The sequence below is a fragment of the Trichinella spiralis genome, assembly GCF_000181795.1.
Source record: "Trichinella spiralis strain ISS 195 chromosome Unknown Scfld4, whole genome shotgun sequence".
In the NCBI taxonomy this organism is placed as follows: Eukaryota; Metazoa; Nematoda; class Enoplea; order Trichinellida; family Trichinellidae; genus Trichinella; species Trichinella spiralis.
The window spans coordinates 3,421,032-3,439,802 of NW_003526943.1; the positions used below are offsets into that span (position 1 = coordinate 3,421,032).

Genomic DNA, 18,771 nt, shown 5'->3' on the forward strand with positions numbered 1-18,771 from the left:
AATTGTTTGACAATGAATCGTCAAGGTTGGCCAAGGGGTCGTTGCCGTTTTACAGGAGTGCTTGGTTTCCGGTGTGTATGCGTATGCGTATGTGTATGTGTATGTGTTCACGTTCATCTTCATCAGTTCAGCTTTTAGCATGGACATTTTTACCATGCCCATTGTGACCTAATTAAAACTTTTCTCAAGGTTGCACAATCACCAGCGTAATCATTTTCTCATGGACGCATGCTTGGCCTTCCGCCTTAAACATGAACAAAATTTCCATTGCTTCACAAGATCTATCCATCTGAAGATTCCAATACAGCAGTATTAATTTCGAATAAAACAGAAATAGTCATAAACAAGGAAAGAAAAAAGAAATCAATTTCACCTTCAATAATGATATTTTTGAATACAGTCAAATTTATTTATGCAGATAAATTGCATGAATTGATTCTAATTTAACTTTATTTGAAAATTAATAAAATAATATTTATTTTAACATATACCTTTTTATTTTTATAAACATATTCAAAACAAACATGCAATAATGCAGTGCCATTTGAAATCGTTTTTAAGTTAATAGTTTTGAAACAAAGTTTACTCAAAAAATTAATATATCATATTTTTCATAATTGCAAAAGGAATTTTACTCTATTATTTTTCATATACATTATTTAGTTATCAAATGCATTGCATTTTAGATGAATTAAATGATTTTTTAATTAAGGCCACGGTAACCCCAACCAAGGAATGTATCACACGAAAAATCCAATTATGGACCACTGGTTTGAACCTGTGAGTGTGGGAACACTAAAAAATTCTCATCATTCTTCTTATTCGGCTACAACTTATCATCGAGCCGCACCTCCATACGTAGCTTCAGCACCGCCTGATTCACGACTGAAAAAGCGATCCAGTAATTATCGGACCCATGGAAACGGTGCTGCCGGTACATCACCTGAAGAGCTTTGCCTAGTTTGCGGCGATAAAGCATCTGGTTACCATTATAATGCCCTTACATGTGAGGGATGCAAAGGTAAGTTTAGTTTATGGGTTCTACGCAGCAAGGTATTAAATTAATAAACTTAATCAACAATAATAAAATAAATCATAAAATAATATTATTGGTGTAAAATAAAACTTAATGTTTATTTTAAGGTTTCTTTAGAAGAAGCATTACAAGGAAAGCTTTATATTATTGTAAATACGGTGGACATTGTGATATTGATATGTACATGCGTCGAAAATGTCAAGCATGTCGTCTACGGAAATGTCTCGATGTTGGAATGAGACCTGAATGTAAATGTTTAAAATTTAAATTGAAAATTATTATTACCATTTTTGATTTAAGTGGTTATACCAGAAGAACAATGTCGTATGAAAAGAGAATCGAAAGGAAAATGCAAAGCTGGTTCCAAAGTGAATGAAGATGGAACAGTTAGCAGTCCTCCACAGGTAAAATAATTTTTTTCTTAGCAACAGTATTTATCATAAAGATTATTTATTAATATCAGGTGACATCAACTGATTCATCGAGTCCTAATCCAACTTCAGCTAACAGTTTTTCACCTGAGCAAAGAGAATTACTGAATCGAGTTCTTCTTTGTCAAGAACAATTCGACGTTCCTTCCAATGATGACCTCAGCAAGCTAACGGTGCTAAATGCATAATTTATTTTTTTCTTTTTCTTAAAAAAATATTTTTCAAGGTGCTATCAGATGAAAGCGGAGCATGTCAAGCAGCAAATTTTCAACATCTGGCAGAATTGACCATTTTGAATGTACAGCTTATATATGAATTTATAAAACATTTGCCTGGCTTTGCAACACTTTTACCAGAAGATCAGAATTTGCTGATTAAAGTAGAACACGTTTTATTATGCAAAATGAGTTTTTTGTTTTGAAAAACATTAAACAATAATTTTTTTAGGCATGCACTACTGAAGTGCTGATGATGAAAACAGCCAGACGGTACGATATAAAATCAGACACCATTGTATTGGGAAACAATGTTACAAACTGGGCCTACACTCGTCAGACGTATCGACAAGCAGGATGGGGTACAGCTACAGATCCAATATTTGAATTCGCAAAGTCGATGGCTAAATTGAAAGTTGATAATGCTGAGTTTGCACTTCTCACTGCCATCAGTGTGTTCTCAGGTAATACAAATTAATAATAATAATAATTTTTCATAATCTTAACAATATTAAAAAAATACATATTTTTTTCTTCTAAACACTTTGACACAGCTTTGTTATTTTGTTTACGTAAAATAAAATAAATTAATATTGATCTGCTAAAAATAAATCACTGCAATACTAATAATGACAACTGTTTTGTTTAAATTGATGCCACCTGGCTTAGCTGCATGTTTTACACTCTAGTTAAAAAAAGTGTTTTTTGCTAAGAACTGACTGTTGCTTCTAGACTGTTTTGTTTCTAGCCTATTTCATTTGCTGACTCGATTCAATTTTCACGTGGAAACTATTTTTAGAATTGCCACAAAATAATTACTATTTATAATGTTTTATGTATTTTATTTTTCATTTTCTACAGTCTTATGAAAATTGGAATTTTTAAATTAATTATTGTCATTGACAAATCGTTTAATGGAAAATTAATGCTATTCCTTTACATGATCATAGACTTTTATGTAACGTAAAGATGCATTTTTTTAATATATACATTACGTAGCCAGTTAATGGTGTAAGTGTTTCATATTGTAGCAGTAGTGAATATGAAATGATTTTCATTTATTGAAAAAAAAGTTAAAGCATTTTAAAGTATTTGAAAAATTCTTCAACATTCAGATAGACAAGGTCTTCTGGAACCAAGGAAAGTTGAAGATATTCAAGAAGTATATACAAGCACGCTCCAGATTTACGTCGACATACAACGGCCAAAGATGCGCAACATGTTTGCTCGTCTGCTGATGAAGCTGACAGATTTACGTACGTTAGGATCTGAACATGCAGATAAGTTGTTCTCGTTGAAATTAGAAAACCCAACTCCCAGTGGGGTTGATCTAGATAGTGCGGTACCATTTGGCTTAACGAAAGCCGGTGTTGTCAAGTCGACCAGTCGAACATGCCGGAATCGGCAAACTGAGAACAGCAACGTTGGTGAAACGCTTCCAGCACCTGGTGGATATAGAATCCCGAACGTGAGAATAAAAGTTGAGCCATTGGAAAGACCAACTTCAGCTACACATGGTCCGCCGACGGATGCATCCGGTCGTTTTGCATTTTTTGAACAGCCAACTTCTCTCACCAACGGCGTCTATTTATCACATTCCACAGCTTCCAATGGTTTAGAGCCAGCTGAAGATTTGCTACACGAAGCGGTGACGTCAACATTGGGCTCTTTTTTCAAGCATGACCAACCAATAGCCACAGTTGACACGCGTTCGACATGAAAATTACACTATAAAAAGGCAAATTATATTGCAAACAATAATATAAATATTTGAAATATTCACTTTGATGTATTTGTTAATCGTTGTTATTGCGTCATTGAAGCCATTAGAAATTGACACTGCTTGATTTAAAATTCCCGTTGTTAGTTTTTAATTTTTCTGTTTTCAAAATTATATTGTTCATTAGTTGTTTGCTTTTTTATTATATGTACTTTGTTTTTATTCAAACTGAACTTTTATATTACATTTTTCTTAGTTGAACAATCTTAATCGAAAATGTACGAAGTTAGACTTTTTTAACAATAAAATTTATTCCTTTCACTAAATTGTCAATTGTTTGATTTGGTTTATTTTAAAGTAATAAATAAATAACTTTTCAATGCAAAGTAGGCTTTTATTAATTAGACAGTCGTTAAAGAATGACTTTTATTTTTAAAATAAATCAAACGCAAATATATAGCCTTTTTTTGTATTCAATTTGAAATTAATATTTGATAGTCAATGTTTAAACCATTTATAAAGCTGTATTCTTTGGAGCACAGCGGTTAAATTATTGCGCAATATTCTTCTGCTTTGATTGTATAATTTAAAATAATTCCAACCAGAATAAAATTCAATATAACTTTATTATTTTCTGATTTCTTAAAAATTAAAAATTTCCGAGTAATAAATTTTTTTACAAAACATTTCATAATACTTTAAATTCATGATCTACTAACAGTGTTCTGACAAATGCATCCTGAATCATGGCATACTTGATTAATCATGTTAAACAAACATAACATGACAGGCTGCAGCATCCAAAAAAAGCTACTCATTGCATTCCGTCTAATTTCCCAGACTCCACCGAGAACTTCGAATAGCCAAGGAGTGTTCAGAATAATTATCGTAAAAAATATTACTTTAAAAATCCACTTGTGTGCTGTAATTCGACGTCGAAAACGTAAAGCAGAAAACTGATCGTTGATGATGGTTCTTTTTTGCAAATGCCACGCGGAAATGAAAACTGCAAGAAGAGATAAAGCGCTTGAACATGCCATAAAAACAGTGAAGCCAAGCCAAAATTGTCTTTCTACCACGTCGACAAAGTAACAACTATTCACAAACTGATCGCCTGACATTGAGGTGCTAAGCCATAAGCCAACAAGCCAACATGTCAGAGATAAAATAAAAAATAAACAAATGGATATATTCCTCAAACGTCGTAAGAAAAAATTGGAGCTCCTTATTCTCGATTCTGTGAATATAATTGTTGACAACGCGATTACTGAACATTCCATCAAATGATTTCCAATCAGATAAAGTTGCGCATTCGGAGCAAAATAAAAGCAGCTCATCTTGTCCCTGTAAGCTGTGGTTGCCCAAAGTTTGCTACATTTTTCACATTCAAATGCCAGACCAAGGCTGGCAATGGCACTTCCAAAAGCATAGACTGAAAGGCGTAGATTAGAAAACAACAATATTCTGCATAGAATTCAGTCAGTACAATAATTAACCGCAAATTTTAACTCAAATACAATTAATTAGCAGATTATTTTAAGCTTATTAAATATAACTTTTGTTTGCATTTGAAAATATATAAAACTTAGCTTTCTTATTTTCTAACTTTAAAATTTATCATAAAATTCATCGAGTACAGCATAGATTGAAATACATATATTTAAGATGTATAATTTTTCAAATTTACCACAAGTAACTTTGTACAAGCAGCATTTCATACTTCTTTGCATGAATAAAATCAAGCAGTATATCTGAGTAAAAAACGTTATTTGGCCTATGCATACATTCAAAATATCTAAAACTGTACGCTGTGCGGGAGTTGCAACAGTGATGCTTTTCAAGGTGCATCTAGAAATTAAAATGCATTTTGAATATTTTTCAAAATTGCAAAAATGTATCTTATAGAATAGAATACATATTTTAATTATAAGTGAAATATGCAATAATTTGATTAATTCCCTTTAATGCCAAATGAAATAATAATAATAGTAATTAAAAATAATATTACTCTGTACAGTTGGACATTCTGATGACAAAAAAGGCTTTTGAATTTCGCCTGTCTTGGACAAGATAGCATTGAAAATAATCAGTACTAGCTTATGTAAAAATAATTTCAGGAAGAGTAAATTTTATTTTTCCAGCAATTAATTTTAAATCAGATTGATTAAGCAATAAACGTTGAAAGGAAAATTTCTTTCTTATATTAGAAACTGATCGAAAACAACAGAAATTTCTAAAATAACAATTATTTTTTAGTGCTTATCTTCATATTTTAATTTTTTCTTAAGTAAAGTAGAAAATAATGATTGCAATAAATATACTGCTAATGCGGTATGATATGCAGATAAAATCAAATGATTATTACTATTTTACTGCTAAAATAATTACAATGTATTATTTTACGCAGGCTTAAATAAGGATCATTGAATATTTATTTCTGAGTAAATCAAGGAATATTCCTTGCACACAGTAAATTAATGCATAATGAACATTACATTAAATGAACATTGCTTATATCAAAGAGAGAGAGAGAAAAAAGGAGAAAGACATGTTTATTAATGATATTGAAAAGAACTTCAACATGAGATAAATATATGTCGATAAAGACTATAAACGCAAATTATTTCGCGTATAAATGCTATGAACTCAATTTATAGTAAGAATCTGTTTTAAAAATAGATAAAAGCAGCTACTGATAATTTTAAGAACATAAAAATTCTATGAAAAGTAAAAAATACGCTTTTCAATCAAATTTAAAATACATGCTATTTATTATAAAATTTACTTAAGATGAAATGATTATTACCATTTCAAACATAAACTACATGAACATGGCTGAATATTTATCTCCAATATATATATAATTTATTACTAAAAAATAAATAAATATTTTAGACATTAAAATTTAAATTAAATAAAATTTTAAAGCTGTGTTTTTCAATAGAAACAATCTCCAAATTTTAACTGTAAATGCAAACCTGAATATTTGTACAGTACGACTTGATGCTGCACTTTGTGTACAAAAAGTAAAATCAATACAGAAATAAACTTTTAAATTACATAAATATGTAGCATTTCTGTATAAAAATACTTATGTAAAAATGAAAAAAATGCCATGTAAAAAATTTCACTTTTTTGCTTTAACTTATAATGATTGCCAAGTCATTTTGCGCAAAATGCTATTCTTTTTTGTCAATTTTTATAATTAAATTGAATGCTGTTCTTTTTAATACTTACCTATTCGTAAATAAAAATTTTCTTAGCATCTGGTAATAATATTCTTAAATGAAATATCATTATATGAATTGTTTCGATTAAATTTTCTGTAATACTATTCATGTTTGACTTTATAGAAGTACAGTTTACGACATAGATGTCGGAAGAGAACTGGATTAAACCTTCAGAGAAGCCCCCGAAATTGAAGACCTCAGAATGGCCACTTTTACTCAAGGTATTGACAAGTTTAGTATTTTTTCTCAGACATTCCATTTGTAATATTTTAAGGATTATGAGCGGTTGAACTCACGATCAAATCATTTTACACCAATTGTTGCAGGCAGCTCTCCTCTGAATCGAAATATCAAAGACTATATCAGGTTATTTTTATTTAGAAAATTTTTATAAAATACAAATACACTATTCTGATATGATGAAATTAAATTAAAAGTTGTTTATTTTTTAAATCGTGAACATCGTCATCATATTATCATTATCTTCAGTGCCGGTTTCATCAACTTGGACAAGCCTGCAAATCCTTCGAGTCATGAAGTAGTTTCTTGGATAAAAAGAATTCTTCGTGTTCCAAAAACTGGACATAGTGGTACTTTGGATCCAAAAGTAAAACGTATTATCAAACTAAAAGAGATTAGTTATTTTTTAAATTATTTTAATTGAGGTTTCGGGATGTTTGATTGTTTGCATTGATCGTGCGACGAGACTGGTCAAATCTCAGCAAAGTGCAGGCAAAGAATACGTTTGCGTGTTTAAGCTACACGGATCAGTGGAAAGCAAACGCAAAGTGGTTGAAGTAAGCTGAAGTTTATTTATTTTTAGGTATATTTTATGTTGTTTTGTTTTTTTCTTTTATTGGCATTGGAACGATTAACTGGTGCACTGTTTCAAAGACCGCCATTGATATCTGCCGTGAAGAGACAGCTTCGCATTCGTACTGTTTATGAAAACAAGCTGTTGGAATATGATGAAGAAAGAAATATGGGTATTTTTATATTTTAATGTCGAGCACTTTTTGATTTAAACTTTCTATCTTACAGGCGTGTTCATTGTGAAATGTGAAGCAGGCACGTATGTGCGAACTTTGTGTGTTCATCTTGGTTATATACTCGGCGTTGGAGGTGTCATGCAAGAATTGCGTCGCATTCGTTCTGGCCATACTTCAGAGAAAGTAACTTTAATGTTTTATCTTCAATTTGCATGCAATACGCATAGATACGTTGCTTTAGAAGCAATTTTATACTTGCTTTGCATATTATTTAATTTTTTTTGTTTTTTGTAAATGTAATTTTTGTATCAGTTGGAAAGTATTCATAATATGGTTTTATGTTTCATAAGTACTAGCATACTGATATTTGAACAAATAATATCATGAAAATTATTGAGCGTTGATTTGCATTTGATGAATGTTTGATTTGTAAATTGTTCCAAAAAACTTCAGCATAATTTTTGCACATCATAAAGACACTTGCATTTAATTATCAATTCACGGGTAATGAAAATGTAATATTTCTTCTCTAGGACAACATGGTTACTATGCACGATGTGATGGATGCGCAGTGGTTGTACGATAATTGTCAAGATGAGTCGTATTTACGTTATGTAATTTCTCCTTTGGAGAAATTGCTTGTCGGTATGAAACGCATAGTAGTGAAAGATAGTGCCGTAAGTGAACAGTTTACATTCATTGTATGCTATCGCTGCTGTAATTTATCTTCATTTTTCATTGATTAGCAGCATTTTATTTGATTGTATCAATTTATATATTTTAATTTTAGTTCGCACATCTGATAAGGTAGCAACTGATTGTTGTTGCTTCAGATAATGTGCTATATAGTGTTTGCAAAGAGTGATGACTGAATAATTCGTGATGATTGTGGTGTTCAATTTCGCTTGATTGCAAACAGAAATTTTTTTTAGGTGAATGCCATTTGCTACGGGGCAAAAATTTTACTCCCGGGCATATTGAAATATGAAAGTGGAATTGAATTAAACGACGACGTAGTAGTGATGTCTACGAAGGGAGAGGCCGTATGTTTGGGTGCGTGTTGGAAGTTTGAATTACCTTTGTGTTTGTTTTCACTTGCTTTATAACAAACAAGCTTAATTTTTATTCGAATGATATTTTGCTTGGTTTCTTGATAATGTGAGATGAAATTGTTTAAAAAATAAAAATAATGCAAATATAAGTATTCAATTTTGAATCATACTGCTTTTTTCAGGCATTGCGTTGATGACTTCTTCGACAATCGCAGGATGTGATCACGGAGTGGTGGCAAAAATTAAGAGAGTAATCATGGAAAGGGATGTATATCCGAGAAGATGGTGTCTAGGACCTGTAGTATGTGATTTGAAAATATTGACCGAGTGTTTGTTGTTTTAATTGAAAATTTTTTCCCTACACAGGCAATGAAGAAGAAGCAAATGATCAAAGCAGGTTTACTGGATGAATTTGGCAAGCCCAATGAACGTACTCCATCAGATTGGCATAAAATTTACATCAATCCAAAGTAGACACTTTTAATTAATTCTGATTTGACTGATTGAAATGTTTTTTTTCAATTACTTTATATTTCTAGTGTTAAAGAAACATCTGAATCAGAAAATGCAGAAAATGAAAAAGACAAGCGAAATGTAATATTTTACTATTAAACTTGAATGTTTCATTTAAGATTTATTTTTTTAATTTTGTTTCAGGATGATGAAGAGGAAGATGATGGTAATCAGCCAGCCAAGAAAATGAAGATTGAAACTTTACAAACAGTACAAAGTGATAGCGATGATGAAGCACAGGTAATGTATATGAATGAATAAATGTTGTGCAATGGCTATTGAAAATCTGTTGTATTTGCATGTGCCATTGTATTTTTTTTCAATTGGTTTATTGAATATTAAATATTATAATGTGAGTTTATTCAGGTTGAGATACCAGAAAAGAAAAAGAAGAAGAAAAAGAAAAAGGAAAAAGCACTTGAAGATGAATGATACTGTTGAAAAATCATCGTTTTGCGTGTTCTTTTGGAATAAACAATTTTTTGCATTTGTAATTTTTGTCGGTATTTGTTAATGATAGCTTGACTTTTGAGAATTGATGAGCAGTGCGTAATATTGACATGTAAAAATAGCGCAACAATGGCAGTTTTTTGATATAAAAGTTACAGATTACGAGAATTTTCATAAATTCTGTATGTTGTGTGTAGATTTTTGGGGAATTGAAATGTTTTCAAATTATCATAAAATGATGAGATTATTTTCATCTTCTGTACGTAGAGATTTGTCTTGTCGATTCATTTCAGTTGGCGAAACTGTGAGAAAAGCAATAATTCTCAACTTTCCTTCGATGTGAGTGAAGTGAACAACGCGAGCTGAATAAAGATTGCGGTGTGGTTTAAAGTTTTAAATTAGAAATAGCTAGGGAGTAGTAGTTTAAAATAGAATTTTACACTTTAAAATAAAGCGCGTTAGCAATGGGCAAAGTTGGAAAGTTGATTCATTTGGCGAATTGTTGTGCTGAGAAGAAGTTGATCGGTTTGATCAAGTGAAAATATGAATTGGTTGTGTTGTTGTTGTTGTAAAAAAAAAGCTAAAAATGAATCCACAGCCCCGCCCCCTGTGGAACCGATTACCAAAGAAGAGCCTAAACCGGAGGTGGTCGATGCAGCTCCGAAGAAGATGGAAAAAGTGCCACGCAGCGACGATTATGACACAATAAAACCGAATTTGTCGAACGTTTTTGACAATTTTCAACAACTCCAAGCGCAAATGAAAGATATGGCAGGCCAAAATCCGCCAGCTGCGGGACCAGTACCAGCAGAAGCAGCAGCCGCAGCTGGCGTGGTAGCGGATCCCAAAAATAAACCTGGTGGTAATTTTGTAAGCAAAGACCAACTGGAAGATTACATCACTGTGCAGTCAGGAAATACTATTGCATTTTTTGTTCCGAAAGATAAGCCACAGGCTGCTGGTGCTCCCAAAGTGGAAGGAGGGAAAGACCCCGCTGAAAATGATATGAAATTTAAAAGTGCCCAGGAACGTACCGCCATCGAATATTTGCATTCCAAGAGATGAATTTGTATCAAAATTTTAAGATAATTAAGACTTTTTTAATCATATTATTTATTTAATTGTTTAAATAATTAATATATTGTCATTATGTTAATAGACACATTGTATGCATGCATGTATTTGTTGCGTTTTGTTTTTAATTAAATTTAAATTTACACTTGTTTACAATAATCAAGTAAAATAAATGCTGTTGAAAAATTAATAATAGCGCAATGATGGCACGTTGGAAATTTCGTATAATTTATTATTTGTGTGCAGACGAAATATTGTAAAACTGAAGTGCATAATCAAGCCATTTGTTTTTTTTTCATAAACATGAATTTCAACAAGTTACTCGTGTAATTTTTTTAAAGTGATTAGAAAACTTTTACTAATTCTCTCAAGAATATTTATTTGACAGATTGTTGATTCAGAATTTGTCGATCATTTGCGAAAGGGTTTTTTCAAATCATAAAATCCATCTTCGTTCAGTTAATTTATATGGGAGGATGAAATTTTTTTTTCTTAGGATGCATTTATTCAAATACATATTGGAGTAGTGATTAACTTTATGGAATATTTCGCAAAATGTGCATGATCAGAAAAATGATCATCAGTGTAAAAATAAAATTATTTCAGAAAAAAAGCATCATAATTTTATAAATTACAATGAAACATTGAATGCCAACAACTGCTGCTACAAGTGGATAATATTGAATTCGACTAGATTGTTTTTTGCTTCTTTTCTTGTACATCGTGTTCAGTTGTTTTTAATAAAAATGATTAAAAATAAAATATTAATGAGCAATAAAGGCAATTTTTTTTATTGTACGAGTTGTAAATGAAATTAATTTTCTCAGTTTAATCAAAATTACGTTTCATATTTACAATGAAGAGTGCTTTTGTAAATTTCATGTAAAGCAAATAAAATTATAAAAAATTAATTAATACTCATACAGACTTTTTAATAACAAAATAGAAAGTTCAAATGGTAAACTGAATGAAATCAGTAATGTGGATTGGATTCAATCTATCAAACGGTTAGCTAGTTGGTTAGTCCATCGATTAATGAATAATTATGGGTGTGACAATTGAAAATGTGTAATTTTATTGAAAACTGATTGAAATTTCTAATCTGAAACAATGCAAAAACGAATGCAATAATCCGAATTGAGTTTTTTGTTTGGAAAATTTAAAAACCAAAAAAACTGTCAGCATAATTAAAATATTTCTTTGTTTTTTTTTCTTATCAAAAGCGTTGGTCATGTGGAATTTCAAAAGCAGTGCTATTTTTAGCCGTATAAGTTAGACGAATAATGGATGAAATTAAATATTCCTTTTCGAAATAAGCAGTGGGAGAAGATGAATATATTTTTTTTCAAATTTCTTTTTTTCCAAATCAACAAATCATCCGTATCCGTTTTTCTACTGTTGGTACCACCTGTATGGTCGGCCTCTATGCAAAACTGAGGATGCATCAGAAATGTCCGGCAGAGATCGATGTTTGGGCTTTTGATTTTGATTGTTTTATGAAGAAGAGTTTGGATCAAATTGCGATTGTTGTTGACTGACAAAGCGGACATCATCATTTGTCAAACGATCACTTCCTGCCGAACGAACGCTCTGCCCCGCCGTCTACACCGCAGCTTTCCACGCTTTGGCTAATTTTGCTAGACGTCGTTCAAACAATTTTCCACAACGGCTTCGTTCAAATAACGCGACTGAAGACGCCAAGTAATAATCATATATTATGCATATATATACACACACACACACACACACACATGTATATATTTAGAACAAATCGTAGAGCCCACTTGCTCAGCATGTTGCCAAAACAAAATTAGCCAATCACATTCATCTACTCTTTCCAACGAATTTCTAACAAACCTCAGAGCGTCATACAACTTGTCGCATGACTATTCACCTCATCCAAGGTACTACATCCAGAAGTATATTCAATTCATTTCAACAGTAACAGGTTGGATAATTGTTTGTTTTTTTGTCTTTTATACTTTTTTTCAGTTTTATATACTTTTATTTTATCTGCGTAAAATTTTGATATTAAACTATTTATTGTAATTTCATCTGGTTTTTTTCTAAATAAATTATCCATCGAAAGGTATTTTAATTCTTTTTTTTTTCTTTTAATCTTGAAAATTGAAATTTTCTGTTATATTATAATAAAGTAGATTAAATAAATTTCGTACAATTTCAATTACAAGCAAAAAATTGTAAAGATTAGATGAGGTGAAATTAATTCATATTACTTTTGAAAAGAATAACATCAATAATATGCTAAAATTAACAAAACTGCAACTGCATTTGCTTTTGAACATGCACAGATGAAATAAAAATGAAAACTTTTATTTCAAATATTCACAAAATTATATTATTGCATAATTTTTCAATGGAAAGTTTGAGGATATTATTTCAATCTATCAACACCACTATGCCACTATCAAATTTCACCGTTTTCTTATATTTGAAAAAAAATTATTTATTTCAAAATTCTTTTCAATTTTGTTTTTACAATGGGTTTTGAAAATACTGTTTTCTTTACGTCTTTGGAATATATTTTTTCTTCAATAGCATCTGAATGGCCATCATAATTTTAAAAAATTGCATTCCATGTCATTTTACTCTTCTTTGAAACATACTTTTATGCTTTTGCTTGTTTTTTTGAATATTTCGCGTCATAAAATAATTTAATTCGAATGTTTGTTTGTTTGTTTGTTTATATTTATGTGTGCAGCTTTTCATACTGTTTTTTGCTATAAATATATGAGGGGTGTTTGCTTGATTTATCACCACTGAATTGCTGAAACTTTTTATGTTGAAAATATTTTACCAGCTATTTATAGAATTTATATCAAATGCTTATAATTGTTAAGCAGAGGCGGATTTCTTTTTTTTTCTTGTTGTTCTTCTTGTTGCTTTTCTAATACAATTTAAGCTTGATTATTTATTTGTTTTGCTTTTTTTCGATGATAAAACTTTCCAAATTGCTGCACATCCTCGAATCTGATAAATTTGTTTTCTTAATTTGCTTTTTTTTCCGAACAAAGCTCAGATGAAGCTCCATCATTGAATGACTAAGTTCCTATGATAATAATATTTTTATCGATTTCAAACCGAAAACAAAAAAAGCATATTTAAATTATTACTTACAAATTGGTTATTCAATTTTAAGATAATTTTCTATTTGAGAAATTATTTACTATTTTAATGTTAAATGTTTATAATTGAACCAATTGAATTGCCTAATTGATAAATTTAAATCTTTTACTGCATGTGACGTAACTGAGAGATTGGAATTTTTCCCTTTCCTTTTTTTTATTTTTTATTTCAGAAGAAAATTCTTTCTTTTTCAAAGCTGTGAAACAATGAACGTATACACTTTTTATTTGTGGAACCGCATAATTTCAGAGTAAAAAGTTGTTTACCGATAATATATTTTGTGTATAAATTTTTAAACAGCTAAATGAATCAAAGCAGTACAGGTGCTGCAATTGAATAAGAAAATTACTTGCTAATGTACCTACCAGTGGTGGTATATATGTAAAAGCGGAGCAAAGAAGCTCAATGAAGACAAGTGAAATTTTCTTATTCAAACTACAAATATATAGATTTGAGCGTTTGATCAATTTAATAAACAAAACCAATCTGATCAGCAACAAGCATTCATTTTATGCAACGCGTTAATGAGCAGCACAATGGGCTTGCTGTTTGCTGATTTTGAAATGTAACTTGTCACGATCATTGTTGTGCAGTCATTGAAAATTATGGTAAAGCAACGTTCGATGAAGCAGAACACATTCGAGACACTTCACTCGGTGTTATAATTATATAAATCATTATCAGCACACAATACAGTCAAAAATTCAAAAGCTTCTTTTGGTTAAAGTTGACGATTGCAAACTTTTCCTTTCGTTGAAGAATGTAGCAAGTTTTCATTTATTTTATAAAGTACCCTTTTATAGATATTTCATTTCCAATGGTCTTTTGTTTGTGATGATTTAATTAAAATGGACATGCATTTATAAATGACTGAATGGGCTTTATTTAAAACATTCAATGGTGGATAGAAAAGCGATTCGTGCATTGATGATGACAACAATATTCTCAATTATTTTGTTTTCAACAAATATTCAAATAGAAGAAACAAAGAGATGCAGAATTGAATTTCTCAAAATTTACAATATTTTTTCTATAATCGAATTAACTTTTCAAATAAAAATATATTTTTCACGTCCACATTGCACTGCATACAATAATAATTAAAAATGAATAAATAAAGGTACAGTTTTAGTTGTTTAACAATATTTGATTTCCTGTTCACATGAAGAAAAAATAAAAGAAAGAAATTTGGCATAACAGATAGGTGGGTGTTTTTTGGATCTTTTCCGTGTTTGCTGAAAGGAATGTTTTCAATTTAAATTCCGTCGCATGTTCACTGTGTGTGTGTGTGTGTGTGTGTGTGTAGGGGGGGGGGAGGGAGGGGGAATTAAATTGCAGTTAAATAAAAATAAAAATTTCAAGTTTATTTCAACAATGAAGTACAAGAGGAAGAGGGTAGAAATAAAATTACGATGGACAATAGTGAAAGTAATTTTTGGATCGATTTGGGCCCCTCCCGATGGGATTTTACGGCATGGGCTGCTGACCAGCTAGATAAAATGCATCGATCGAAAAACATTGACCTAATGATCCAATTTATAAATGCGTCCCATTCGATTTCAGTTCTCTGCTATTGGTGCTGCTATATTGCTGGGACTGATTTCACCGTAAAGTTGATGGCTGAACAAATTTCTCACTTGACGTCGCTTGTTTGCTTCTTTTTTCCTTGTTTCACTGCTACTTTTCAAATTATTGTGAAAATTCTTCTTCATAACTTATGCACAAATACAAAAGATGATTTCATGTATTATAATTTTCAAAATTTTTTCAAACAACTCTATTCTCATCATAATTGTTCTGGTAATATTATATTTACTCGACGGAATAAAGTCGGAATGAAACCTCTGATTAGCGTAGGCGGTTGTCATTTTGCCAGAAATATTAACGACAATGGCGCAACGCAAACACAGCTGCTTGGGCGATCTTTAAATTTTCACTTATGGCCTGAAACATATAGGCCAATAAATCTTTATCATAGTGATTATTCAACTTCTTCTATTCTTTAGCCAGTTGTGTTTATTCAACATGCACCATTGCTTCTATTCTAATGTTGTTGCGCGCATCTTTGAGAATTCTCAAAGGGTTCCATCCTCAAAGGTTTTTTGAAAGAGGGGGTGCAAAAATTGTTCAGCACCTTGTATGCAGCAACAGATTGCAAAAAAGAAGAAATTCATTTCCGTCCATTTGCTAAGGTGAGAAGCAATTACTTTGTACCCTTCCACAATGAGATAAAGATGATTGTTCTTTTTCCAACTTTTTTCTTCCTCCCCTACTCTCCTACTGGCACATGCTTTCATAGCATACATAGTCGGCTTATAATAATCAATTATATAAATTTACCTCTGTTGCATAGACACACACACACACACACATGCATAAACATGCTGCTGCTACCTAGGAAAAGATGTGACAAAATTTTGAAAAGTTGCTGTCGATAACACTTCCAAGCATACACTGGCAATCAATCACTAGCTGTTGTTGTTGTTTTTAAAAATGATCAACGTCTATATGATTACGTGATTGATAAATCTTTTGAAGATGGATCACTTTCAAATTATATGAAGCTTTGCAAAAAAGTTCAACAGCTAATATGAATAGTTCAACTTTTTTGCAAAGAAAGCTTGACTAGCTGAAAAATTTTCCCATCTTTTTCTCATTTTTTCCATTTTATTTTTCATTATACAAATTCTACTTTCCATCTTATCAATATTTGACCAATTTTTTTGTAATTAATTTTTTCTCAATTTTTTTAAACGTTATGATGATCACTTTTGACAGTTTTTATTATTTTTTTTATAAAAATTGAAAATTTATTAGCAACAATTTATTACATTTAAATGCTGTTGTTCTAAAGTGAACTTTTCCATTTGTTCCTTGCATGAACTTTGCAGCTTAAAATTCAAAATCTTCAAATATAGACCTTTTGAACATGTTTATTTAGCATTTTATATTAGATAATTTTGTCACAATTTATCATAAATTTATGTTTTTTTTTAAATTAATTTTCCTCAAGTAATAATCACTGCGAATGCAGTCAGGTTAGCGTTTATCTTTTGAGAAAAATGAAAATAGCTTTTGTTCAAAATTAGAATTTTACAATGCCTGGATGTTTGCTTAATTTTATCATCCATAATTAGTTGGAAGTTGCGCATTTCGCTTGAAACGTGAGATGATGATTTATTGGGAGATGTTAATTTTTTGAAAGTCAAACTTTTTCTTCATTTCCAATGTTTCAATAAGTGTAAAAAATGAGCATCCCGAATCAAGTCAATAAAATGCAGTTTATTTTTCAACTCAGTCTCTCTGACAGTCGTCATTTTGGAGAGTGAAGAATTCTTTCATTTTTTTTATTTTTGAAAAATTCAATTATTTCTTTTCAATTCTCTTGACAATATTTGCTGTCGTTTCAGTCGTCGTATTTTATGAAAATTTACGCCGGTGATGCTTCTTGCTTAAGTGACACTTTATTTTTTACAAGAAGTTGCATTTTTTTTAAATCTTGTGTAGCACAGCAGACAATGGATGGAAAACGGACAAATTTTGAAATTGTTGTTTGCAATGCTTTTGTTTTTGATCAAGTGAGCTTCAGCTATTAATTCACTTAATTGCTGTAATAAAATTGAATAATAATACGACGTGTTGTTTGTCTGTAAATAAAATTTCACTTTAAATAGTTGGAATGAAAATTGAAATCAGTGCAGTTGCATTTTGAATTATGAACGCTTGGGGACGATTTGAATTTCCTTTCATCCTGCCGAACTATTGCATTTGCTTGAACATTCACTTTAGCATGGAAATGTCAGCAAGGGTAGATGTCCATTGATTTCTGCTTAATAGGGTTGTAATTTTTCATCTGCAATGCACAAATACTTTTAGATTTTAAATATTTCGCTTTCTTTGTTTCGATGTCTGTGCTAAATTATTACTGCTATTACGTTGCGAGAAACGTTTGAAAAGCTAGAAAGCAAGTGTATTGCATGCAGTAAGATAAGGCTAGGCAGCATTATGTTGTTCATTGGAAAGCGCTCATGAGATTATACAAACTATACACAACTATGCTGTTGACTGGAAATTATAATTGCAAGTGAATGAAATTTATTCCGAATGCTGGTCGCATCTATTGAAAAATATCAAATCCACACCTTGGAGAAGAAAAATTTCAATGTTCAACATAACATTAATGCTATTATTCAACTCTTGAATAACAACCATGTAATAAATAGCAGAGCAAATTTCACTATGGTTAGTTTCGTTCATTTAATTTTTCCGCAGTGTAAACGTCAAAAGCTACACCAACAATGCTTTGCTCAGATTTTTGTGCAAAGCAAGAAATTGGCAATCAAGCACTTTTAAAGTAATTTCATTTTCTCATCTTCATCTGTGTTTATCAAAATTTTATCAAACTTTGAAAAAAACATTCTGATGATGAATGAATTTTACGCACTTTTTAATATTCATTCTTTCAATGCTTTTCTTTATACTACAGTCGACTTTCTTTTCTCTTCTGAACAGGAATTACGCATTTCCTGCTTTTAGAGCTTCATTAGCTTTGGAAAGCGGAGGGCGAGAATTTTCCAAATTCGAACAATTTGATGAATGAACGCTAATTTTGAGGGTAACTATTTTTTAATTTGTCAAATGCTGCTTCAACAACAGCAACTTCGAAAATGGCCAATGCTTGTTTTTTTTTTGATGAATCCAAGTGAATCTTTGTGAATGAATTAAATTGGTCGTTGTTTGCAAGCAATTGAAACTTTTCACAATTCATTGAACACTCCAGTAGACGTTTCATTCAATTCTGATTACAAAAAATTCAACATTATAAATGCTCAATATCTGCCTATTATTATAATTATTATTGCACTGTTGCAAAATCTGGTTGAAATTTTATAATTTTTTTTAGATTGTAATTTC

At 30.8% G+C, this 18,771-nt stretch overlaps 4 protein-coding genes across 4 annotated transcripts; 3 read left to right on the plus strand and 1 right to left on the minus strand.

The window, feature by feature from the left end:
- The first annotated feature begins 532 nt into the window (after nucleotides 1–532).
- Tsp_00867 (ecdysone receptor) lies at nucleotides 533–3,402 on the plus strand. The gene is made up of 8 exons (XM_003376609.1): nucleotides 533–560; nucleotides 713–1,021; nucleotides 1,144–1,284; nucleotides 1,337–1,440; nucleotides 1,500–1,640; nucleotides 1,694–1,855; nucleotides 1,915–2,146; nucleotides 2,798–3,402. Exons 1-8 carry the CDS (start codon nucleotides 533–535, stop codon nucleotides 3,400–3,402), a joined length of 1,722 nt encoding a protein of 573 aa, XP_003376657.1.
- A 704-nt stretch (nucleotides 3,403–4,106) lies between these two features.
- On the minus strand, nucleotides 4,107–5,250 carry Tsp_00866 (conserved hypothetical protein). The gene is made up of 2 exons (XM_003376610.1): nucleotides 5,187–5,250; nucleotides 4,107–4,834 (listed from the first exon to the last, which is right to left on the minus strand). The coding sequence occupies exons 1-2, from the start codon at nucleotides 5,248–5,250 to the stop codon at nucleotides 4,107–4,109; spliced, it is 792 nt and encodes a 263-aa protein (XP_003376658.1).
- Nucleotides 5,251–6,042: 792 nt separating this feature from the next.
- Nucleotides 6,043–9,618, plus strand: Tsp_00865 (putative H/ACA ribonucleoprotein complex subunit 4). Its single transcript, XM_003376611.1, has 16 exons — nucleotides 6,043–6,058; nucleotides 6,331–6,428; nucleotides 6,776–6,853; nucleotides 6,907–6,998; nucleotides 7,122–7,239; nucleotides 7,298–7,429; nucleotides 7,456–7,618; nucleotides 7,674–7,804; nucleotides 8,155–8,338; nucleotides 8,412–8,428; nucleotides 8,554–8,674; nucleotides 8,856–8,974; nucleotides 9,040–9,143; nucleotides 9,213–9,267; nucleotides 9,331–9,426; nucleotides 9,553–9,618. Exons 1-16 carry the CDS (start codon nucleotides 6,043–6,045, stop codon nucleotides 9,616–9,618), a joined length of 1,590 nt encoding a protein of 529 aa, XP_003376659.1.
- A 253-nt stretch (nucleotides 9,619–9,871) lies between these two features.
- Nucleotides 9,872–10,701, plus strand: Tsp_00864 (nucleolar MIF4G domain-containing protein 1). The gene is made up of 3 exons (XM_003376612.1): nucleotides 9,872–9,975; nucleotides 10,091–10,161; nucleotides 10,235–10,701. Exons 1-3 carry the CDS (start codon nucleotides 9,872–9,874, stop codon nucleotides 10,699–10,701), a joined length of 642 nt encoding a protein of 213 aa, XP_003376660.1.
- The last annotated feature ends 8,070 nt before the right edge of the window (nucleotides 10,702–18,771 follow it).

Coding starts and splice junctions, on each gene's coding strand:
- Tsp_00867 (XM_003376609.1), top strand. CDS start 533: ATGCAGTGCCATTTGAAATCGTTTTTAA. Junction 1,856..1,914: donor TGCTGATTAAAGTAGAACAC/GTTTTATTATGC, acceptor TAATTTTTTTAG/GCATGCACTACTGAAGTGCT. Junction 2,147..2,797: donor TGCCATCAGTGTGTTCTCAG/GTAATACAAATT, acceptor TTCAACATTCAG/ATAGACAAGGTCTTCTGGAA.
- Tsp_00866 (XM_003376610.1), bottom strand. CDS start 5,250: ATGCACCTTGAAAAGCATCACTGTTGCAACTCCCGCACAGCGTACAGT. Junction 4,835..5,186: donor CAGTTTTAGATATTTTGAAT/GTATGCATAGGC, acceptor TACGCCTTTCAG/TCTATGCTTTTGGAAGTGCC.
- Tsp_00864 (XM_003376612.1), top strand. CDS start 9,872: ATGATGAGATTATTTTCATCTTCTGTACGTAGAGATTTGTCTTGTCGA. Junction 9,976..10,090: donor ATTCTCAACTTTCCTTCGAT/GTGAGTGAAGTG, acceptor TTTAAAATAAAG/CGCGTTAGCAATGGGCAAAG. Junction 10,162..10,234: donor TGCTGAGAAGAAGTTGATCG/GTTTGATCAAGT, acceptor ATGAATCCACAG/CCCCGCCCCCTGTGGAACCG.
- Tsp_00865 (XM_003376611.1), top strand. Junction 7,619..7,673: donor TGATGAAGAAAGAAATATGG/GTATTTTTATAT, acceptor TCTATCTTACAG/GCGTGTTCATTGTGAAATGT. Junction 8,975..9,039: donor GATGGTGTCTAGGACCTGTA/GTATGTGATTTG, acceptor TTCCCTACACAG/GCAATGAAGAAGAAGCAAAT.